Source organism: Lactuca saligna, chromosome 2, assembly GCF_052625555.1.
Source record: "Lactuca saligna cultivar CGN05327 chromosome 2, ASM5262555v1, whole genome shotgun sequence".
Classification (NCBI taxonomy): domain Eukaryota; kingdom Viridiplantae; phylum Streptophyta; class Magnoliopsida; order Asterales; family Asteraceae; genus Lactuca; species Lactuca saligna.
Window position 1 is genome coordinate 139,582,048 of NC_136418.1, and position 20,442 is coordinate 139,602,489.

The window sequence follows — 20,442 nt, forward strand, 5'->3', positions numbered from 1 at the left end:
AAGATCAAGGACATGAAGGAACCGAACCAGAAAGCGAAGAAACCAAACCAATAAGAAACGAAACCATATGCACATGAAGAAACCCATACAAAAGAGGCAGAACATGAAGAAACAAAAACAGTTGAACTAGAAATCAAAGAGGATGATGTATAGGTACTGGAAAATGAAGATTCGACATCAAAAGTGGTGATCAAGAACCAAAAAGTTTATTGATATGTGTTTAAATGGAAAATTATCAACACCAAATAAAATTGAAAAAAAATAATAATAATGTTCGATTTGGAACAAAAAAATGAAGTGTCAAAATTGAGAAAAAAAAATGAAAACTTGATGTCTTTTATGCCACCTTTTTTTAATTTTGACTCGTCATCAAGTCATGTCAACGCCACGTAACCAAACATTGTCATGTCAGTATACCACGTCACCAACACTAACAAGTCAGAATGTCACGTCAACGGGTAAGTGGGTTGACCGGTTAAATAGTCAACATTGCAAAAATTAGAAAGCTTAGTAATTACATTGAAACAAAACATAACAGTGTCAAAATTGATTTTTGCGAATACATACTTGACTTGTACAATTTACCTAGTTTAAACCTGGGAATTTATAAAAAAAAATTGTGAACTAATGAAGTTTGCCTAGAATTACAAGGATTGAAAGTACAAGGCTATCATTGGTTAACATTATGTGTGACTTTTATATTTGCTAAAAAGTTTACAAAAATAATAATAATAATAATAATAAATCACAGAGGAAAGTTAAGGAAGCTAGAGGCCTGTATTTCTTTCAGGGTGTGAATCAAAAAGTGGTGATTGTGGATGACAATGGATGGGTCTATGCACTGGTGCTGTTATCACACTATTTCTTGTTTTTTTAAAATTACTTTATTTCAATAAGAAATTCTCAAATTTGGGTCAATTATTCAACAAAGCTGGGAGACAAAATTCTCTGATTTGGGGTCCTTTAAAGACAAAAAAGCATTACGACCTGAAATTTGCAATAATGCTATGATGGCTTATGCTTATGGAAACACAATCAAGGTCTCAAATAGTAAATACAACTTGCAGATTTGTAGAGGGGATTTCTAAACAACTATTGTAAAGCAACCATCTTAACTTAAAAATTCTTTTGTAAAGGTTATAGCTTTCTTATGGATTTTATCGTTTCATTTAATATATGAATTATTTCTTTTTCTGTAATTGAAATGTTATTTGTAATCTCTGCAGGTTATAAATTCCAAGGATCTGTCATTCGTAAGATATGCCATCATATGTACATCAACATTTACATACCTTTCCTTTGGTAAGTAAACAAGGTATGCACTAACTTGCTTCAAATTCTACTTAATCACCAACTAATTTCGAATACAGATGGCTTTTTTTTAATTCTACGCACAATTAGCCTATTTTCAGAAGGGTTTAATCATTACACCCGTTTTTGGCATGTGGATAAAACCTACACACAGCTACACAGACAATTAAAGCAAGAAGATACTTTGCTCCATCTCATAAAAGGGCATTTTTACAACATTTGGATGATTGCACAAAAGAACAATCTTGATAACAGTTGGCACAAAAGAGATTGAGTGACTTTGAGAGGTGTAAGTTGCAGAAACTCGTGATCGTATAACAACAGTACATCATAAAAACTACTCTGTGATAGACAGCATATCATCAATCAACCGATACTTGTCATAAACCCTAATTTCCCACCAAGCGTAGCCACGGATTAGAAGAAACAACACGTTCGGACGATAGTTGGATCCTTGAAAGAATATTCAGTTGCTATTGCTGAATTGTTTATGGTGGTGATTAAAGACGCAGGAAGAAAAAGTGAGATTTAGGAACATCCCACATCGGATGGAGCATATGGATGGAAGAGGGGTGGTGTGATATAAAAAGAGGCGAAGGGGTAACGAAAAAAGCATCTTTGCGCTTGGGGCAATGACGCAGCTAATGAGGTAATAACCGAGGCGCGTCAATTGCTGGTTGAAAACTATTTCCAAACCCCCTCCTTGGCCTTGGGTCTCCCTTGGCCATCGAGAATTTCTGGAAGGGCTCCCTTCATTGGGTGAAGCCCTACAATTCCACAGTATGAAAACTTTGATGATACCTTTGTAGAAAAGAGTGTACGAATTAGTCGGAGTCATTTTACTGTTTTATCATTTTTTAAGGGTTTTCGTATCAAAAATGTTTTTAGCGTGACTTGGTATTAATTTTTGATCGATGTGTTCTATTGAATTGTTTGGAGAGTTTTTTTACAAAAATATAGTAGTTTTCAAAAGTATTTATCAAAAAAGGGTAGTTTAAAACTTATTTACAAAATAATTGTAGTTTATTTCAAAAAAAAAAAAAGCCCTGTTAGCCTAGGAAACAGTCTCCAACATCCCAACGCGTTCTTTGCCTCATCGTTCATCTTCCATGTGCCGCCGGTCATTGGAAACATTGATTACAATCATCTTCTTCCATTTTCCGTACGGTAAACTTTTATTCATATTGGCATTTTTGTTTATGTTTGAGTCAAATTTTCCTATGTTGATTTTGACTGGATAAAAGGACTAATGGACTCCTTCACCAATATACTTCATGTTTGTATATTAATTTTAGGACTCTTAAATTTATTGTTTTTATTCCCTTTCATCAAATACGTGGCATCAATTGAATCAATAAGATTGTTGACTTCACTGTTTATTTTTAATCATGATGGTATGAGTTTCTTTCAAAAATTTCTTTTTTATATTTTGTGGGCTTTGTAGTAAATCTAGTTATATTTTATGGGCTTTGTAGTAAATTTAGTTATGTCAATAACCTTCATGGCAAGTTTCGCAATTCACATTTAAAAGTTTTAGCTTACCGTGCTGGAAGTCAAAATCAAGCTAACGAAGATGTTTTTACTCCTCATGTTGTTGTAAAACAAGCGACATCAATATCAAAAGCTAGTGCACACACCCTGAAATCTTTCAACCAAGAAAAAGGAATAATGAGGTGGTAACTTAAAAAGGAAAACATGTGCAAGTAGTTGATTTGGAGAAAAAAACTTGCACACGTGGTAAGTGGGAGATATGTCTTGAGTGCATGTGCATATCTTTTTTTTAAATACTAGTCAATATATTCAATAATATTACTCAATTTTGAATATTCTACTACGTGGGCATCTTACTTTTCCCAATCTCTCATGAAGCATATTGGCTCGAGATGTTTATTCAAGAAATGCTTCCAAATTCAGAGTTAAAACAAAAGGAAAAAGGCCGCCCTCACTCCACAAGGCTACGAAATTAACATTAATGAAAGAAAGAAAGCTAATCTTTGTGGATTGTGTAGACAAAATGGTCATAATAAAAAAAAACATGTCCTTCTAAGCCTAGGAAACGATCTATGAATACGTGAAGGTGTTTGATTGAGTAGTATTTAGACAAAATTTCACGATTGGTCCCTATGGTTTACACAATATCGCACTTTGATGACTTTCTAGCAAAAAGTCACGTGAATGGTCCTTAAGGTTTCATTTAATTGCACGATTGGTCCTTGACCTTAACCCCGTCACTTTTGAACCGTTAGTGAAGGGGTAAATTTGTCTTTTCACCTTGTTGTGCATCAGAGTATATAATATAAGGCCCGCCACTCACATTCTATTCCAAAATTGAAGAAGATGGTGATATGTCACTGTGGAAGGCCGACGATTTTGGTGACATTGTGGATTGATTTGAACCCAGGTCGTCGATTCTGATCATGCTCAAGGTTAGGAGGAACATACAACTTTTTTGGATGGTTCGACCCTCCCACGTGCCCTAGGTCGACTGTTGTGATTCCAAGGTTGTTGCGTGGAAGAAACAATCTCAAAGCAAGATTGATGATGGTGAAATGGTTACTTTGTTTGAGTTGGTTGTTTTTCATGGTGTGTTACCTTTTCAAGTAAAAAAATCAAGAAGCATTTGGGCGGGGGGGGGGGGGGGGGGGGGGGGAATATCTGTGACTTGGAATCTGTGTTTTGGTCCCATTTTTGTTATAGATTTTGAAGGATTTTCCTTATGTAATGTAAGTTTGATGTTTTGTTTTAATGTGATGGATATTATATTAGCAAGGAGGGAAATTGTCAATTTGATTGCATGTAAGTGTAATGTTGATTATTAATGTGCAGTAACATAGCCAAAAAACTAATTACCAAAGTAGCATTACCATTAACCATAATGCATGTAAGTGCAATATCAAGTTACAAACATAGAATACCCAAAATACCTATCAAAAGTAATTGTTTTGACTGACATACCATAACCAAACTTAGTAAACATGTTCTAACTTTAATTAGACATAATAGCAAAAGATTACTTAGAACTACAAACTAAGCTACAACATGTTTTCCCTTCTTCTGTCCACTCCACTTTCCAGCTTCACTAGGACCTCCCTGCCCCTTGCAAATCCTGGCATTATGACCTTTGTTGTGGCATTTGCTGCAAGTGACTGTCAAGTGTTTCCTACTTAACTTGGTACTTTGAGTTGGCTCATCAACTGCCCTCTTCCTTTTTTTCTTTGGTCTGCCAACCTATAAACAAATTTATATGGTTACATATCAACAAGTTTGGATAAATAGTTTCAAGTCAAATGATACAAAACATGTATGCCAACAAACCTGTTTCTGATGTTTGGGTGGGAGAATGGTTGTTGGACAATCAGATCTAGGCCACATGCTCCTTCCATTTATTGGGTCAATTGTGTGTTGGTACATAGCATTCCATGTACTAAGCCAATAACATTTGCTCACCCAAGCCTCAGGAACTCCACATTCTGACCCATTCTGCATCTTATCATACATTGCAGCAATAACATGCTGGCATGGAATACCTGTAATTTCCCATTTCCTACAAGTGCAACTCCTCTCTTTCAAGTTCACAACATACTGCTCCATTCATAGACCAATCACTTGATATTTATCAGCTCCATTAAATAGAACCCTCATCTTATTTGCCTCTATCTTATTGTTTTCTAAAATGGTTGTTTTAGTTGTACTTAAAGAACCTTTGCATTTGTCTAGCACCTTATGAACATTTACTATTCTCTTTGTGAGGTATTCTCTAATATATTCCAAACAAGTGATTATAGGCTTGTCCCTTGCCTCATCTAACTTGGAGTTAAATACCTCACACAAGTTATTTGTCAAACTATCAGTCAATGCCCTTCCTATATATAAAACCAAACAATTAATTACTGAAATTAGTTATGAAATATGTTAGAGAAAAGAGTATAATACTTACCAGAGAAATGGGATCTTGCCCAGTGTTTTGCAGGAATTTTACTTCAGCACTCATGTGCTTCTAGGTTAAGCTTTTTCGGTTTCTCCATAGCCCTATTAGATTTTGGTATGTTGTATACTTTTCCACAACACCATACTGCTTCCCTCAATTCATCTCCTATGTGTTTCAATTTCATGTTGTCATACACATGTCTTAAACAGAACCTTTGCTCAGCTGATGGAAATAACTTCTCTATTGCAGCCAAGATTCCTTGTGAGTACAATTAAAATAAGTTGGTAAATGAAATAAAAAAAGTAAAAGTTGTTGAAGTTAGAGGGTACCTTTTGTCGGTCTGAAATGAAAGTGAAGTTAGATGAAGAATTCAAATCTAAGTCATCACCCAAGTGTTCCAAAAACCATGTCCAAGAGTTAATATATATATATATATATATATATATATATATATATATATATATATATATATATATATATATATGCAATTGGGTAAATGACATATGCAATGGGTAAATGACATATGCAATTGGGTAAATGCCATTGTTCGAATCAAGCCCAAATGCAGTAATAATCTGTCCTGGAAAGGGACCCTTCAAAAACGTACCATTAAATCCAAGAAAATCCCTCAAACCTTTTTTAAATCCCTCATTCAATGGACCTAAGTATATATATATATATATATATATATATATATATATATATATATATATATATATATATATCCGTTTGAAGATCCTTGTTTTAGAACAAAAATTGGGTTCAGTTTTGACATCTATTTTCACAGTTGTTCCTGGGTTCTTTGACTTCAATTCCATGGCATATTCTCTCAAAATACCATATTGTTTTTCATAATCACCATAAACATATTGTTTTGCCATAGCTTTGGCCCGAAATACTTTCATCTTTGATATTGAAAGTAAATACCTCTGTACTAAGTCCTCCTGTAAAGCACATGTACGGATCTTGGGGTTACTTTCAACTTGATTTGATATGTTGTTAGCTAGAAACTTAGATGAATAAGCCCTCACTATCCTTGTTTGCAAACAAGAATGACAATCTTCGTATGTTTTGACAGTCCATACTTGTTTCTCATCTGCCCTAGATATAAAATAACCCATGGACAAGTTGTTTTCTTGGAAAGTAGTAAATTGCCCCTACCTTTATTACTGTCACTAGTCAATTCAGGAACAATACCCCTACACTTTACCCTAACTCTTGTCTTGTCATTCTTTATATAATGCACATCCCTCATTTCTTTTACACAGTAGTTGGCAATAACTTCTCTTATCTTTTCCTTTTCCTTGAACGTCTGACCAATCTTAAAAACTTTAATGTTAACCTCACCAGATGAACAAACAACTGGTTTTAGAATGGACCTTAACAATTTCTTTCTAGGCTCTTTTTCACTAGCAAATGACTCAAAGACATCATTCTCTAAGACTTCTAAAGGTTCATCTTCAATCGGCAGATGATCCTCGCCTTGTGTTCTGTTGGAGAAGACGAAGATGAATACGAAAGGGTAATGGGTAGCTGGGGAAGATGATCTTTGTACTTAATTGCAGAGTTCATGCGTATATTATGTGCATAATGATCGATTATTAGAGTGACTGCAAGATGAAAAGACAAATTTACCCCTTCACTAACGGTTCAAAAGTGATGAGGTTAGGGTCAAGGACCAATCACACAATTAAATGAAACCTTAAGGACCATTCGCGTGACTTTTTGCTAGAAAGTCCTCAAAGTGCTATATTGTGTAAACCATAGGGACTAATTGTGAAATTTTGTCTAGTATTTATTATAGATTTTTCCTTATATATGTTAAAAATTACTCATTTTATATTAGTTGTGATTGATTATATAAGATTTATCCGAGTTATATTTATATTTATATCATTTGATGTTCATGTTACATTTGTTGATATTTTGTTATATTTCTATTTAAAATGGTTATAAAATAAAAAACCAAACGTTTATAAAAAAATAAACTATGTACAATAAAACAATTAAGAACTACTTCTTACTCTTTGTGATTTAATGTAGTTTATTTTTTTTTAACCGCTCAAGAAAACATATAAACTAAGAGTGAGTCAATCCAATAATTTTGAATATAATGAATTGTGAAAAAAAAATAAGGTTATGTGGTCTTTTGATTATTGTCAAACTATAAAAATAATGCAATATCTAAATTATATTTTATTAAATTTAAACGGTTAGAATCAAACTACTAAAAACCAATATAAACCAATATACTATGTTTTGGTAAATAAGTTTGAAACAACAACCATTCGGTAAATACTTTTTAAAATTACAACTCATGTACAAAACTCAATGTTTTGAAACAAATTTGAAAATTTCAACCTGAACATCCTTGTTGGTTACCATCTCCAGCGAGAATATCATAGACCCAAGATAATCTTGGATGCTAAATCATATGTTTTTACTTTTTGGTTTAATCTTTTTCCTTTTAACTATTGTTTATTTTATTTTTCAAGAATGAAAGTAAAAAAATGTAACTACTGACAATGGGGGGATCTTGACACTCCAAAAAAAAAAGTTCAACTCCACTAAAACGAGTGATATTGAACCCTACAAGGCTGCAATCATCAGGAATCTAGTAAACCAAAGAGACCTAAAGAGAAGCAACAAATCAGGTTAAGTAACTAGATGTGTAATGGCAAGTGTAATATTTGAAATGGCTTCAGCTTAATGAGCCAAAAACATATAGTTTTTATGTATAGAAAGCATATTTGATGTGATTTTAAAAGCGTATTATTAAATTAATAATCATATTTACTTGATAATGTTTCTCTATGGTCACTTCCACCTCCTACCCATTTTGTATGTTATTAATACCAAAGACAAAGAAAAATGTAAAGAAAGCCAACACTTGTAGTAAAAAAGACGTACAAATAATGGTATAAAGGATATAATATTTCTAATTCTGTGTTACAAATTGAACCAACAAAATACATACAATTCATGGCATAACTTTATGACTTGATAAAACATCCGCTACCAAAGTTTGGTATATTAATAACCTAATCCCTTCATATACTAAACAAAACAGAATTTTCTCAATTTCTTCTATAATTCCATCCACAATCAAATACGTCGTTTTATGAAAACCATTGGGCCATTTCATGTATGTATGCATGCATGTTATGTACATTCATCATAATGGTTGAATGTTGTTGGCCTCTTCACTCTTAAGCTTGTTTAGCAAGCTTTGCTAATTCTTCAGTGAATTCACCAAGCTTCAAATCTAGATGCTTTAGCAAAGATCAGGGAACTCTTGATACCCTTTCAAAACCTTCAACATGTGAAAGCTTTATTTTAGGATAAATTACAGGAAAATCAACTTTTGGGCAATTTTACGGTTTAACCACTTATACTTTATTGTTTTTTTGAAACAAACAGTAAAAGTTTCAAATATTTTATTAGTTTAACCATTTTGACCTGATATAACATGTCAAAATGTTTAATTTGGAAAATTACGTTCACCAGGACAAAATGATGCAAAAATGTTTCAAACTTTTATGGTTCGATTGGAAAAAATAGTGTTAGAAGTTAAACAACAAAATTGCTCAAAAGTAAGTATTAAGTTGCACCACATATAGGCATATGAATGTTCTACGCATTTGATAACTAAACATGAATATATCATCCAATTCCCACCACTAAACTTGCTTCAAACTATCACATACATGTAGTTATACATAATCATCATAGTCCACTTGTTCAATTTTACGCATGAATAAGCTATTAGCATTTACAAAAGGGCTTTAATCATTCTAAAAGATTTACACCACGTAAGTAGGTCAATAAAAGGGCATTGAATTGATCGCACAAAAGAACAGGATCTAGCTCAAAACATTCTTAACAATAGTTGGAGGAAGACAAGAGATTGAACGACATTGAGAGGTGTAAGTTGCAGTAACAACAGTACAAGGTAAAAACTTACCCTTGTGAGATAGACAGCATCGTGAATCGATCGCCAGTCGTCAAAAACCCTAATTTCCACCCATCATACGTAGCCACAATTTCGAAAATCACCACCATCGATGATGAATGGATAAAGCCGAAACAACACCTTTCGACTACAGTTAGATCCTTGAAAAGGACATTCAGCTGACATTGTTTAGGAGCATCCCACATCGGATGGAGCATATGGATGGAAGAGGGGTGGTGTGATATAAAAAGAGGCGAAGGGGTAACGGAAAAAGCATCTTTGCGCTTGGGGCAATGACGCAGCTAATGAGGTAATAACCGAGGCGCGTCAATTGCTGGTTGAAAACTATTTCCAAACCCCCTCCTTGGCCTTGGGTCTCCCTTGGCCATCGAGAATTTCTGGAAGGACTCCTTTCATTGGGTAAAGTCCTACAAATTACAAGTATAAAATTATTATTGGAAGGAAATAATTTGTTTGTTGCTTTTAGGTTGAAATGTCGACATGAAAACTAATTCCATATTAAAAACAATTACTTAAAAAGCTTTGAAAAAAAGAGAGTTATTTTTGATGTACAAAGAGGCATCGTTAGTAGTTTTATACTTTTACAATATAATGAAAAGAAATGGACATACGTAGTGGTTGAATAAAATAAAAAATAAGTACAAATAATGGTACGAATAATACAATATTTTGATCGTGTGTTACAAATTGAATCAACAAAATACATAGGCATAACTTTATGACAATAAAACATCCTCTAACAAAGTTTGGTATATTAATAAACCTAATCCCTTCATAAAATGTCCATAACCAGGACCTTTTGTATTAAACAAAGCAGAAATTTCTCAATTTCTTCTACAGTTTCGTCCTTTTAATCAAAACACGTCGTTTTATGAAAACCCTCTGGCCATTTCATGTTCATGTATGCATGCATACATGACATGTTTATTCATCATCATGGTTGAATGTTGTTGGCCTCTTCAGCTTGTTTAGCAAGCTTTGCTAATTCTTCACTGAATTCACCAGCTTCAAATCCAGATGCTTTAGCAAGATCAGGGAACTCTTGATACCCTTTCAAAACCTTCAACATGTGAAAAGTTTGTAAGTGTAATAACTAACTAATAAATAATAATCCAATCCATCCTTTTAAAATATAAATGCAACAATTTTCTTTATATGATTCCAAAAGATGGAAACATTTCCTTTAAGCAACAAAGTTATTATACTCACCTGACCATTGATGATCCACATTGGAAAACCTTCAATTTTAACCTTTGCACATTCTTTCCCTAATTCAGTTCCAATTTTAAACCCTTCTGGATAACATTCAACATAATCCAACACCTTTGCTGCTTCACGTCCAAACATCTGCACATATACATGTTTAATAACGCATTAATTATCACAAATTATGCATAATAAATCACAAATAAATAAATATATGTGATACCTGTTTTTGTTCTAAACAATGTGAACACCAAAAAGCTCCATACATCTTAGCTCCAATGGCACGCAAATGTGTTGCAAGTTTAAGTGCAAGAGGACTTGATGGTGCCTTGATCTCAGTTGGAGTGTATGGAAGAAACTTCTCCCCAAATCTATATACACACAAAAGTTATATTTCATAAATTCTTCACAAGAAAAGAAACATATGATAAATGTAAAAGATTAAGTAAATGTTTTGTTTCACAAATGAAAAAAGTAAGAAGCTTTGTTTATCAAGAATGAAGTTACTTTTCAGGGGGAGGAAGGGTTGCATTATATGAAGTGCTTAAAGCAGCAAAAACAAGACCAGCTATGCATAATTGCAAACCCACTTCTCCTCGAATCTTTTGCCACCCCAAAGTCTGCATAGATAATAACAGAAGAAAGAAATCAATTTGTTCACTTGATAATTAAAATTAGGGTGACATTTTGTACCTTTGTGGTTGTGAAGAACAAGGAGAATGACAAGAGAATTGAGACTAAACAGTAAGAACATGAAGCTCCTGGATATTGTGTGCTTAAAATGTATAAAAGGTATGCACTTGTAGTTGCCATTGAGGTAGTTGTCCCAAGTAAAAGCAATTCACCATTAATTTCATCCATCCCAAAAGGCAAGTCCTTTGTAGCCAACTTTAGTGCAAGAAATGTTGCAGCGCCATAGGCAACCATTCCAATCAAGGGAAGGGGAATACCTAACAAATACATGAGATAGGAGAAGTAAATGTTATAATTTCTGTAGAAACTTACATAAATCATATGATCTTGAAAGGTGAAATGGACTGGATCCTATCATGATTGTAAACTGTATTGAGAATGTCGGAGGATAGAAGAAAGTACCGTAAACGACGGCATAGTTGCTGTTAAGAATATCGCTACATGAACCACCTCCGATGGGGCAAAATGCTTCTGAACCTGTGAGCTTTGAGTACGTTAAGTAAGCTGTTTCAAGAAACCCTAATCCTCCGAGCCCTGCACACCAACTGTATGACGAAATGCCAGTAGAAGTGGAAGAACTGGAAGATAGTGAGGTCGGTCCAGATTCCGAAGCATCTGTACTCGGATCGTTCAAGCACTTCACTTTAAGCAAAACTAGTCTTCCATGACCCCAACCCCGATTACTCTTCAAACCAAATCAGAAACATACATCAGATCAGCTAAAAAAACATATTAAAAAAGGTATGTTTGGGAACGCCACTTCCAAAGTCTGGGATCGAAATTTCAGAAATATGTGCTTGAAATTTAGAAGTCTATGCACGCCAATTTCATTCCAAACATCGAAGTTCATGATCCCAAACACTTAAGACTTTATGTAGAGACAGTAGTACCTTGAGTTGGGTCGAGAAGGAAGAAGAAAAAGGAAGAGGATGATGATGCCGACGAGGTCTTCCATGAGAGTATACCATGGAAGACGGAGGAGATGAGAGGCTGCTGAAGGTCGACATGGCTCCTCTCCCGGTTGAGCGTTGTTGCCTGGTATCGGTGCTCTTTTGGCCGGTATACGTTACCAGTCTATTTGACTTTTACTATTATCTTCCATGATTTTCCGTGCCTCACGTGAGATTAATAAAACAATTAGAGGATAAGAAAACGAGTTATTCCATAAAGATCAAAATCGCATTTAAAAAGTGTCATCCTACCATCTTTAGTCGTATGTCTATTCTATTTTTTGATTTTTGAATTTATATTTTTGTAACTGTTTTTTTATTTATGTCGTAATATTAATAAAAACATATAAATTAACGACACATGCAATTTAATTAAATACTAAGTTAACCATCTGTTTGCGTCTTGCGTTTCTTGTGTGATTGATGGTTGTATGGTTGTTTGTGTGAGTGGTGGTTGTGTGGTTGTTTGTGGAATGGAAACAAAGGTGTTGAAAATGTTTTGTTGAATGTTTGGTTTTTGTTGTATATATGTGATGTGAAATTGAAAAAATTGCATGATAGTTGTGGTGAGTTTTGCGAGTTGAGGAGGTTCACATAGCCTTCGTATTGCACGAAATTGAGTGGAGGGTATGCGTTTGTGTTTGGAGGAATAGTGTTTGGGTTTTGATCCATATTTGTTGAATGAGAAAGTGATTGAGTCGTGTGTAATAAGATGTAGTGAAATAGAGGTTTTGTGTATGTAAATATGAAGTGAATGTGTATTTATATGTGAGTTAAAATGGAAAAATAATATATATATATATATATATACTTTACCGTTTTACAAGATCTCTTTTTTGACCATTCCACATTGCAAACCAATAACCTCACCTATTGCCCACACCGAGCCGTCTAAAATACTATATTTCTATGTTGATAAATCAAATATTCTTATATTTTGGTCGAATCTATTTTTATTGTTACAAATATATTATAATATTATTAATTTTATTAAATATCAATATTTGACATGCATAAAAGGATGAATATGAAAAAAGTTATAGAATAATATTTAATATCTTTTCTATATGATGTAGTTGGTGTCATTGATATACGATTAAACTAACTTAACCATTTCTTCCAACATTTTATTTTTATTGTTCATGTAAGTATAAAAAGAGTATGATTTTGGATGTCTTAGGCGACAGTAATAATCAGGCATGGTTGTCTTATTAAAACCTTGTTAGAAAACTCGTTGGGTTATAAAAAAAACTCTAAACGAATGACAAACAAGTGCATAATAGTTAAAAAGTACTCAACTAGATACTTCCCTCATTTCAACAATCCTTGTTAAGAATGAGATACATTTTGTGTCTTGTTAAAAACAACTTTGTCAAGGAAAGTCCCATAGGACAAAACCCTTGAACTAAATATAAAAAGAATATACAAGCATTCTTCGGGATGCTCTCATCTCACATACACTCAACAAGGTACTAAGCATACATCAAGATGTAATCTTCATTTTCACACAACTAAATATATGATACATATGTAAGAAGTACTGAATATTGATGAAAACTTTACATAGATCATAATGCAACTTTTAAGATTTAATTAAGATCTTATTTGAGTAAGTTAGTTAAAAGTCAAAATTAATTTAAAAAGCTTATTTTAGTTAAATAATTTGGTAAAAAAGAACTATCATAGTTTTTTAGTTGTTTTTAGTATCAACTTAGATATATTGTTAATTAAACAACCATATACGGATTTAGGAGAGTCATCGCATAATTGAAACGTTTTTTATTATTAAATTTTCACAAGTTTATTTTTATGCACTATTATTTTGTAACACCTGATCCTTTTAGGTAAAATTCCTTCTTTATTTAGTAAGTTTTAATTGTGGGTTTTAAGTTTACGCAGGGCGTAGATAGAATCTATGTGCCACATAGAAGGTTAAGTGGGTGGCGGCTTTTAATGATTTACGTCATGCGTAAGTAAGAGGTACGCATGGCGTACTCGGTCTCGGTGCGAACCCTAAAATTCGGGGATGTGACCTCTATTTAAGGACATTATCTTCTCAAGAATATTCTTATGACCAACCTCCATCCCTTTTAGCCCTCACCTCGAAACACTAATTCCTTGGAGAGAGTCTTGAAGCTTTTAAATGACTTTTGGTGGTGACGGAAGATCATTGTGGAAGTTGTGGTGCACTCAAGCTTTTGGATCTAGAACCTACACCCTATTGTTCATCTTCTGAAGTTATAAAGTTCAACATTGAGGCATACTTGGGACATTCCCAATTTTGTGGCCAGAAAAGACCGATTTTATGCTTTATTTGAAAATTAGAGTATACTATTAAAGAAAAATGTTACGGAATTTGTTCCCAAAAAACATGATAAATGTATTATTAAAACATTTTCGAAAAAATGCATTTTATTTGTATAAAAACTTTGGGTTATCATCGTCAATACATAAGCATAAACATAAACATACCTTACATTTATTTACACTAGTGATTTACATCTCCTTTAATCTCTTAGCGTAATGTAACTTCATATCGACACCTGTAATACAAATAGACTGAGTGGGTCAGGTGGGAAACCTGGTGAGTACATAGGGATTTCAATCCCACAAAGCTATATCATGTATATATATATATATATATATATATATATATATATATATATATATATATATATATATATATATACATCTACATTCTTAATAAAAGAATCCCATCTGCCCACGTGTCACTTACAACATCGATTTCCCTTCGATGTTAAATTCCATTTTTGCCCCCCATTCATATCACACACTCGATTACATGTACACGAAATCAATATAACGTTTCCGCTTATCATTCACATTCAACCTATCAGAAGGAGAATCAAAGGAGAAATCACAGAGTACTCACCGAAAATCTTCACTAAATTAACATTATGAAGGTAATCCATTCCAATGTTTATTCGTCAACTCCTATTTATTCCGATTTGTTTAAGGTAATTCCACAATTTTTAACCCTAATTTTTTTTAGATACGCTTATCATCTGAACTCCTTTCACTTCTCCAATCCTCTATCTGGCATCAATGTGGTTCTGTTTTGTCTTTGAGTCCTCCTGGGTTTTCCTTCAATTTACTCGTCATGAAACTACATTTGATTCAAGGTTTGGACATTATTTTGTTTATTTTTCTCGTATTGTAACGATATTTTTATATCATCATCAAATTCGATTCCATTTATTTTGATAGCCACACATCCCATAAACGATATGAGGCTTTAATCTATCTTTGATGCTTTCATAATCTCGATTCTTTGTTGCTACTCTTTAGATTTCTTCTAATAGAGTTTCATCCAAGGATTATTATGATAGTAAAGTATCAATTTTTGTATTCAGGTTGTAATGAATCTATTTGGATTTATAATGAAATTTGATGTTTTTCATAGATCTAGAATACGACTTGGTAAATCAAAGTTGGACATCTAAACTTCAATATTATATGGAATCACACTGTACTTGAAGGGTGTTCATGGAGTTGAATTTTATGGAAACAAGAAAGTGATGATTACTAATAAAAAATGCACGATAGTTGAAGCAAGGAAGTTTTATTTTATAACAGCAAAAATGCTATCTGCTACCAATTGAAGAGCATTTTCACATTGCAGAGATGTCCGTTGGCGATCAGGTTCTTTTTTAAAAGGGATTTTGTTTGTGAAATAAGATTTGCATTATATGTTTGGTGGTAATTGTTTATATTAGTTTGGAATTTCAAACAATAATGTTCATTCTTACACTGAATTATGCTTCCAGATTAGAACCTGGAGATGGCTATACTCCTCTGATGAGCCAATTACTGTAGTTTGCAGAAGTTTTAGAATAGTTAGGAAAGGTAATGTTAAATGCAGAGAATTGGTGGTTATATCTAGCTGGGGGTATATGGGTAAATTCTATCTTTCCATGTTTTGTTGTAGGTTTAGCTGGTGTTATGAAGGAAGAAATGACAGACGGGAAGACAAACATCTAGATTTGTAATCAATGGTTGATTGATTGATTATTGATAAGTAGTTTTATAGTTTGGTTATTGTTTTCTTATGTTTCTACTCACTGTGCTTGGCACACCTAGGCTGCTAGGGGATCATGGTTTCGCAAGCCTTAAATGTTCACTGATAAATGTAGGTAAAAACATACTTGGCTCTCACTCAATGGTCAACTTGGTCTCTCCTTTGATCATATTAATTTTTAAATATGGTAATTTAAGTGTTTTTTATTTAGGTGAAGTTAATTATATGTTTAAAGGCATATTTGGGGACAAAACTTGAATTTTAAGTGTATAATTTCATTGACCGAATGATATTGTGCTCACATAGATTACTTTGTAGCATAATCCCTTAGATTGTGTTTGGTCCACTTGGCTTGATTGGGCTATCTTTAACCGTTTGTATGTTTGTTTTTTAGGTGATAGAAATAAAAGTTCTTTATTACAGGTTTTTAATTTGTTTATAATGCTTTGGTATATGATCGTTTATATTTGTAACTGGTGTTGATTTCAAGATAAAAAAGAGTTTGATCAACTTGAATTTCAATATAAAAGGAAACAAAACTTATATCTTAATAGTTTAATAAAGTTTTATAATTCTTTCACCCGTGGTTTCCACGGGTTGTAACCTAGTATATATATATATATATATATATATATATATATATATATATATATATATATATATATTAGAACTGACAAAATATACAATTTCACCTTATATAGGCATTATTACCCCACCCCGTCGACCCTCACAACGACACGATCTAAACTCGCGGATCTAAAATTAACCTCTTTACCTAATTCATACTCCCAGATCTAAAATTTACCTGTAACATCCCAAAATTTAAGGCAGAAAATTCCGTTCTTAATTAAGTTATTATAAAACCATAAGTAATAAAACATCTATAATAACATCTCATGTCAAAAACTAAAGTAAAAATAATCAAAACATGTTATCATAAAACAATATCAGAGTGTAATCCCCAATATCTCATTTGCGAAAATATGGTGTGATGTGTTGTGATCGAGCTGGCTCCTTTCCTTTGAAAACGAAGTACATGAAATCAAAAGTGAAAACCGTAAGCACAAAGCTTAGTGAGTTCCCCCATCATACCAAAAACCATACATAACACATACTACCAGACATATTTGGGTGGTGGCCTCCCATTCGGTCTATTTCAACCGGATAACTGCCTAGCATATTTGGGTGCTGGCCTCCCCTTCGGTTTGTTTCAATCGGATAACTACCTAGCATATCTGGGTGCTGGTCTCCCCTTCGGTCTGTTTCAACCGAATAACGGGGCCTATTTCACCCCTACCACTACCACATAATAACATAGCATAAACATGATGGGTTTTATACAAACAATCCTAAGTGTGCATGCAACCCTAGTTTGGATCTATGTTTTCACTATTAGATACACAACATTATGAACACAAGAATAAAACCCTAATGTGCATTGCTATTTTCGAAACTAACATACAAAGGTTGGTTTACATACCTCTTGTTGTTATATTGCAATAACAACTTAAATCTTCAAATCCTAAGTCTTGAAAGCAAGCACCACAAGTGTAGTGCCTCTAATGGCTCACAAGCACCACAAGAAATTGGAGAGGCTTAAGATAGAGGAGGGAGGAGTTGGAATTCGTCCTTGGGACCTATTGGGAGCATGTACACAAATTCACAAGGCCTAGGGGTCTTTATATAGGGTTTAGATTAGGGTTTAAGTCCTTATCCTTATCAAGTTACTTGCCCACCAAGCAACCACAAGATAAGCCTTGAAAAACCCGTATCCTCTTATCCTTGGACGATTTTAAGGATATCCTTATCCTTAAATTCGTTCATCCTTTAATAAGGATAAATATTGCCCTATCTTGCAACTATCTTATAATTACAATTCAACCCCTCTAGTTTAATTAATTACACTTGATCACAAAATTAATTCCTAATTAATTATTGACCAATATTAATTAAACAAATATGATTTTCCTTTAATATATTATTCTTATAACATATTAATAAATCACAATTACCTCTCTCTCTCTCTCCATTTAATTTCTCCAGTCAAGTTGCTTTGGTGAAGGCAACCCAAAAGGACCATTCACAACCGGGTCAAGTACTTACCAAATATGGTTACGGGCTTAGACACTAATCCAACAGTCTCCCACTTGGATAAGTCTAGTAACCACAAATGTAACGTGCAACCCGATTAGCAATCATAGCTCTCAAAGACGCTATCAAACTTTGATCTTCTCAGTAACCTGTCCTATAGATAAGGGATCGTACAGTCCTCTGTTAGATATCATGCTGACAATTCTATGGAATGATTAGTCAAGCATTTGGGTTTCTCGATCTCCGATTTATTTGACATAGAACTTAATCGAACACATCAATTTAGTTCTGACCGGGCCCGGCACATAAGTCATATCAAATCATCGAGCGGCCGAGATATCTCTTCTACCCTCTTAGGATAAAATTTACAGATAAACTTCGACTTATATGCATTTACTTATTCAATAATCAACTATACACAACAATGCGTTTTATAACATTGAGTTACCAATGCGTTTTCACATTATCAATGTACAATCAATTAGCAAATAATAAACCATATATCTAGGTTTTAAGACTATATGATATTATCGTCTTACGATCACCTCTTATATATCATATTCCATACGGTGATTCCAGCAAGCGCGGGTTTGTTCAAATGCTCAAATCCAGTTCATAAGCACTCATGAACGTCGCAGCAATCTTTTGCTATGTCTAATACCATTTAGACAATCTACGCACCAATTCACGACAATCTTCATTCATATCTACTTCCAACATATGAACGATTGTGGACAATTTGAATAATTCGATTATTCCTAATAAACTCAATTATTCTGGAAGTCAAAACATGCAAAGTGAAACAATAGTTAAACAATTAACATATGACAGTAACTTTACTTATAAATAAAACTCCTTTATTTAATCATCAAATTTCAATTACATTTATCTATTATACGTTTCTAAAACTATCTAATCTATGCTAATACCATCCTTCAGCCCAATACTCCTAGCATGCTGCAAGTGCTTAACCCTACTCAGTCCCTTCGTAAGCGGATCTGCTGGGTTATCTTCTGATGATATCCTCTTCACTATGAGTTGTCCTTCTTCTACACGATGTCTGATGAAATGATATTTTCTGTCGATATGTCGAGATCTACCATGATCCCTCGGTTCCTTGGTCAAGGCAACTGCTCCTTCATTATCACAGAAAATCTCCATGGGCTCCTTTATGGCGGGTACAACTCCAAGGTCACCAATGAAGTTCTTCAACCATATTGCCTCCTTCGATGCTTCACTAGCTGCTATGTACTCTGATTCACACGTTGAATCAGCTACTGTTTCCTGTTTGGAACTCTTCCAAGTCACTGCTCCTCCATTTAGGGTAAAGACCCAGCCCGATTGCGAACGGTAGTTGTCCCTATCGGTTTGGAAGCTGGTGTCACTGTACCCTCGCACCTTCAAGTCATCACTCCCTCCGAGGACTAAAAACCATTCCTTCGTCCTCCGAAGGTACTTAAGGATATTCTTCACAGCAATCCAATATGCTCTACCAGGGTTCCCTTGATATCTACTAACCATGCTCAAAGCAAAGGCTACATCAGGGCGAGTACAAGTCATAGCGTACATGATTGAGCCAACTGCGGAAGCGTAAGGAACTTGGCTCATTTCAACTATCTCAGCTTCAGTACTCGGACTTTGAGTCTTACTCAATCTGGCATTACTTTGTATCGGTAATTCTCCTTTCTTCGAGTTTTCCATACTAAAATGTTTTAGTACTTTCTCTAAGTAAGTGTTCTAACTAAGTCCAATTAGTCTCTTAATTTTTTCTCTTACTATCCTTATTCCCAAAATGTAAGAAACTTCTCCGAGGTCCTTCATAGCGAAGCACTTCCCGAGCCAGGACTTAAACTCCTGCAAAGTCGGGATGTCGTTTCCTATGAGTAATATGTCATCGACATATAAAACTAGAAAGCTTACTATACTCCCACTGGCTTTGACATATACACTCGACTCATCTTCGCTTCGTACAAATCCAAACTCTTTGACTTTCTCATCAAAGCAGAGATTCCATCTGCGAGATGCTTGCTTAAGTCCATAAATGGACTTCTCAAGCTTACACACTCTATTCGGATGCTTCGGATCCACAAACCCTTCTGGCTGAGCCATGTAAACATCCTCAGCCAACTTTCCATTAAGGAAAGCGGTCTTGACATCCATTTGCCAAATCTCATAATCATGAAATGCGGCAATAGCTAGCATTACCCTAATAGACTTTATCTTCGCAACTGGTGAGAAGGTCTCATCATAG

General features: G+C 34.0%; 2 protein-coding genes, 2 long non-coding RNA genes and 2 other non-coding genes across 7 annotated transcripts; 3 read left to right on the forward strand and 3 right to left on the reverse strand.

Annotated features, from left to right (window-relative positions):
* Positions 1–924: 924 nt before the first annotated feature.
* Positions 925–3,923, forward strand: LOC145031806 (uncharacterized). 2 transcript variants are annotated; one of them, XR_013677031.1, is made up of 3 exons: positions 925–1,136; positions 1,227–3,048; positions 3,713–3,923. It is a non-coding gene; the product is annotated as an uncharacterized LOC145031806 (long non-coding RNA). The 2 variants fall into 2 exon arrangements; XR_013677030.1 differs by having other exon boundaries at positions 932–1,136; positions 1,227–2,478; positions 3,598–3,923.
* On the forward strand, positions 1,926–2,078 carry LOC145033072 (U4 spliceosomal RNA). Its single transcript, XR_013677316.1, has one exon. It is a non-coding gene; the product is annotated as a U4 spliceosomal RNA (small nuclear RNA).
* A 415-nt stretch (positions 3,924–4,338) lies between the features above and the next one.
* On the reverse strand, positions 4,339–4,902 carry LOC145030166 (uncharacterized). The gene is made up of 2 exons (XM_078978576.1): positions 4,627–4,902; positions 4,339–4,539 (listed from the first exon to the last, which is right to left on the reverse strand). Exons 1-2 carry the CDS (start codon positions 4,900–4,902, stop codon positions 4,339–4,341), a joined length of 477 nt encoding a protein of 158 aa, XP_078834702.1.
* Positions 4,903–8,152: 3,250 nt separating this feature from the next.
* Positions 8,153–9,369, reverse strand: LOC145031809 (uncharacterized). The gene is made up of 2 exons (XR_013677032.1): positions 9,204–9,369; positions 8,153–8,552 (listed from the first exon to the last, which is right to left on the reverse strand). It is a non-coding gene; the product is annotated as an uncharacterized LOC145031809 (long non-coding RNA).
* Positions 9,370–9,466: 97 nt separating this feature from the next.
* Positions 9,467–9,619, forward strand: LOC145033071 (U4 spliceosomal RNA). Its single transcript, XR_013677315.1, has one exon. It is a non-coding gene; the product is annotated as a U4 spliceosomal RNA (small nuclear RNA).
* A 211-nt stretch (positions 9,620–9,830) lies between these two features.
* LTO1 (NAD(P)H dehydrogenase (quinone)s) lies at positions 9,831–12,226 on the reverse strand. The gene is made up of 7 exons (XM_078980438.1): positions 12,002–12,226; positions 11,514–11,796; positions 11,112–11,368; positions 10,926–11,038; positions 10,642–10,789; positions 10,422–10,559; positions 9,831–10,272 (listed from the first exon to the last, which is right to left on the reverse strand). The coding sequence occupies exons 1-7, from the start codon at positions 12,116–12,118 to the stop codon at positions 10,147–10,149; spliced, it is 1,182 nt and encodes a 393-aa protein (XP_078836564.1). The 5' UTR covers positions 12,119–12,226; the 3' UTR covers positions 9,831–10,146.
* Between the last annotated feature and the right edge of the window lie 8,216 nt (positions 12,227–20,442).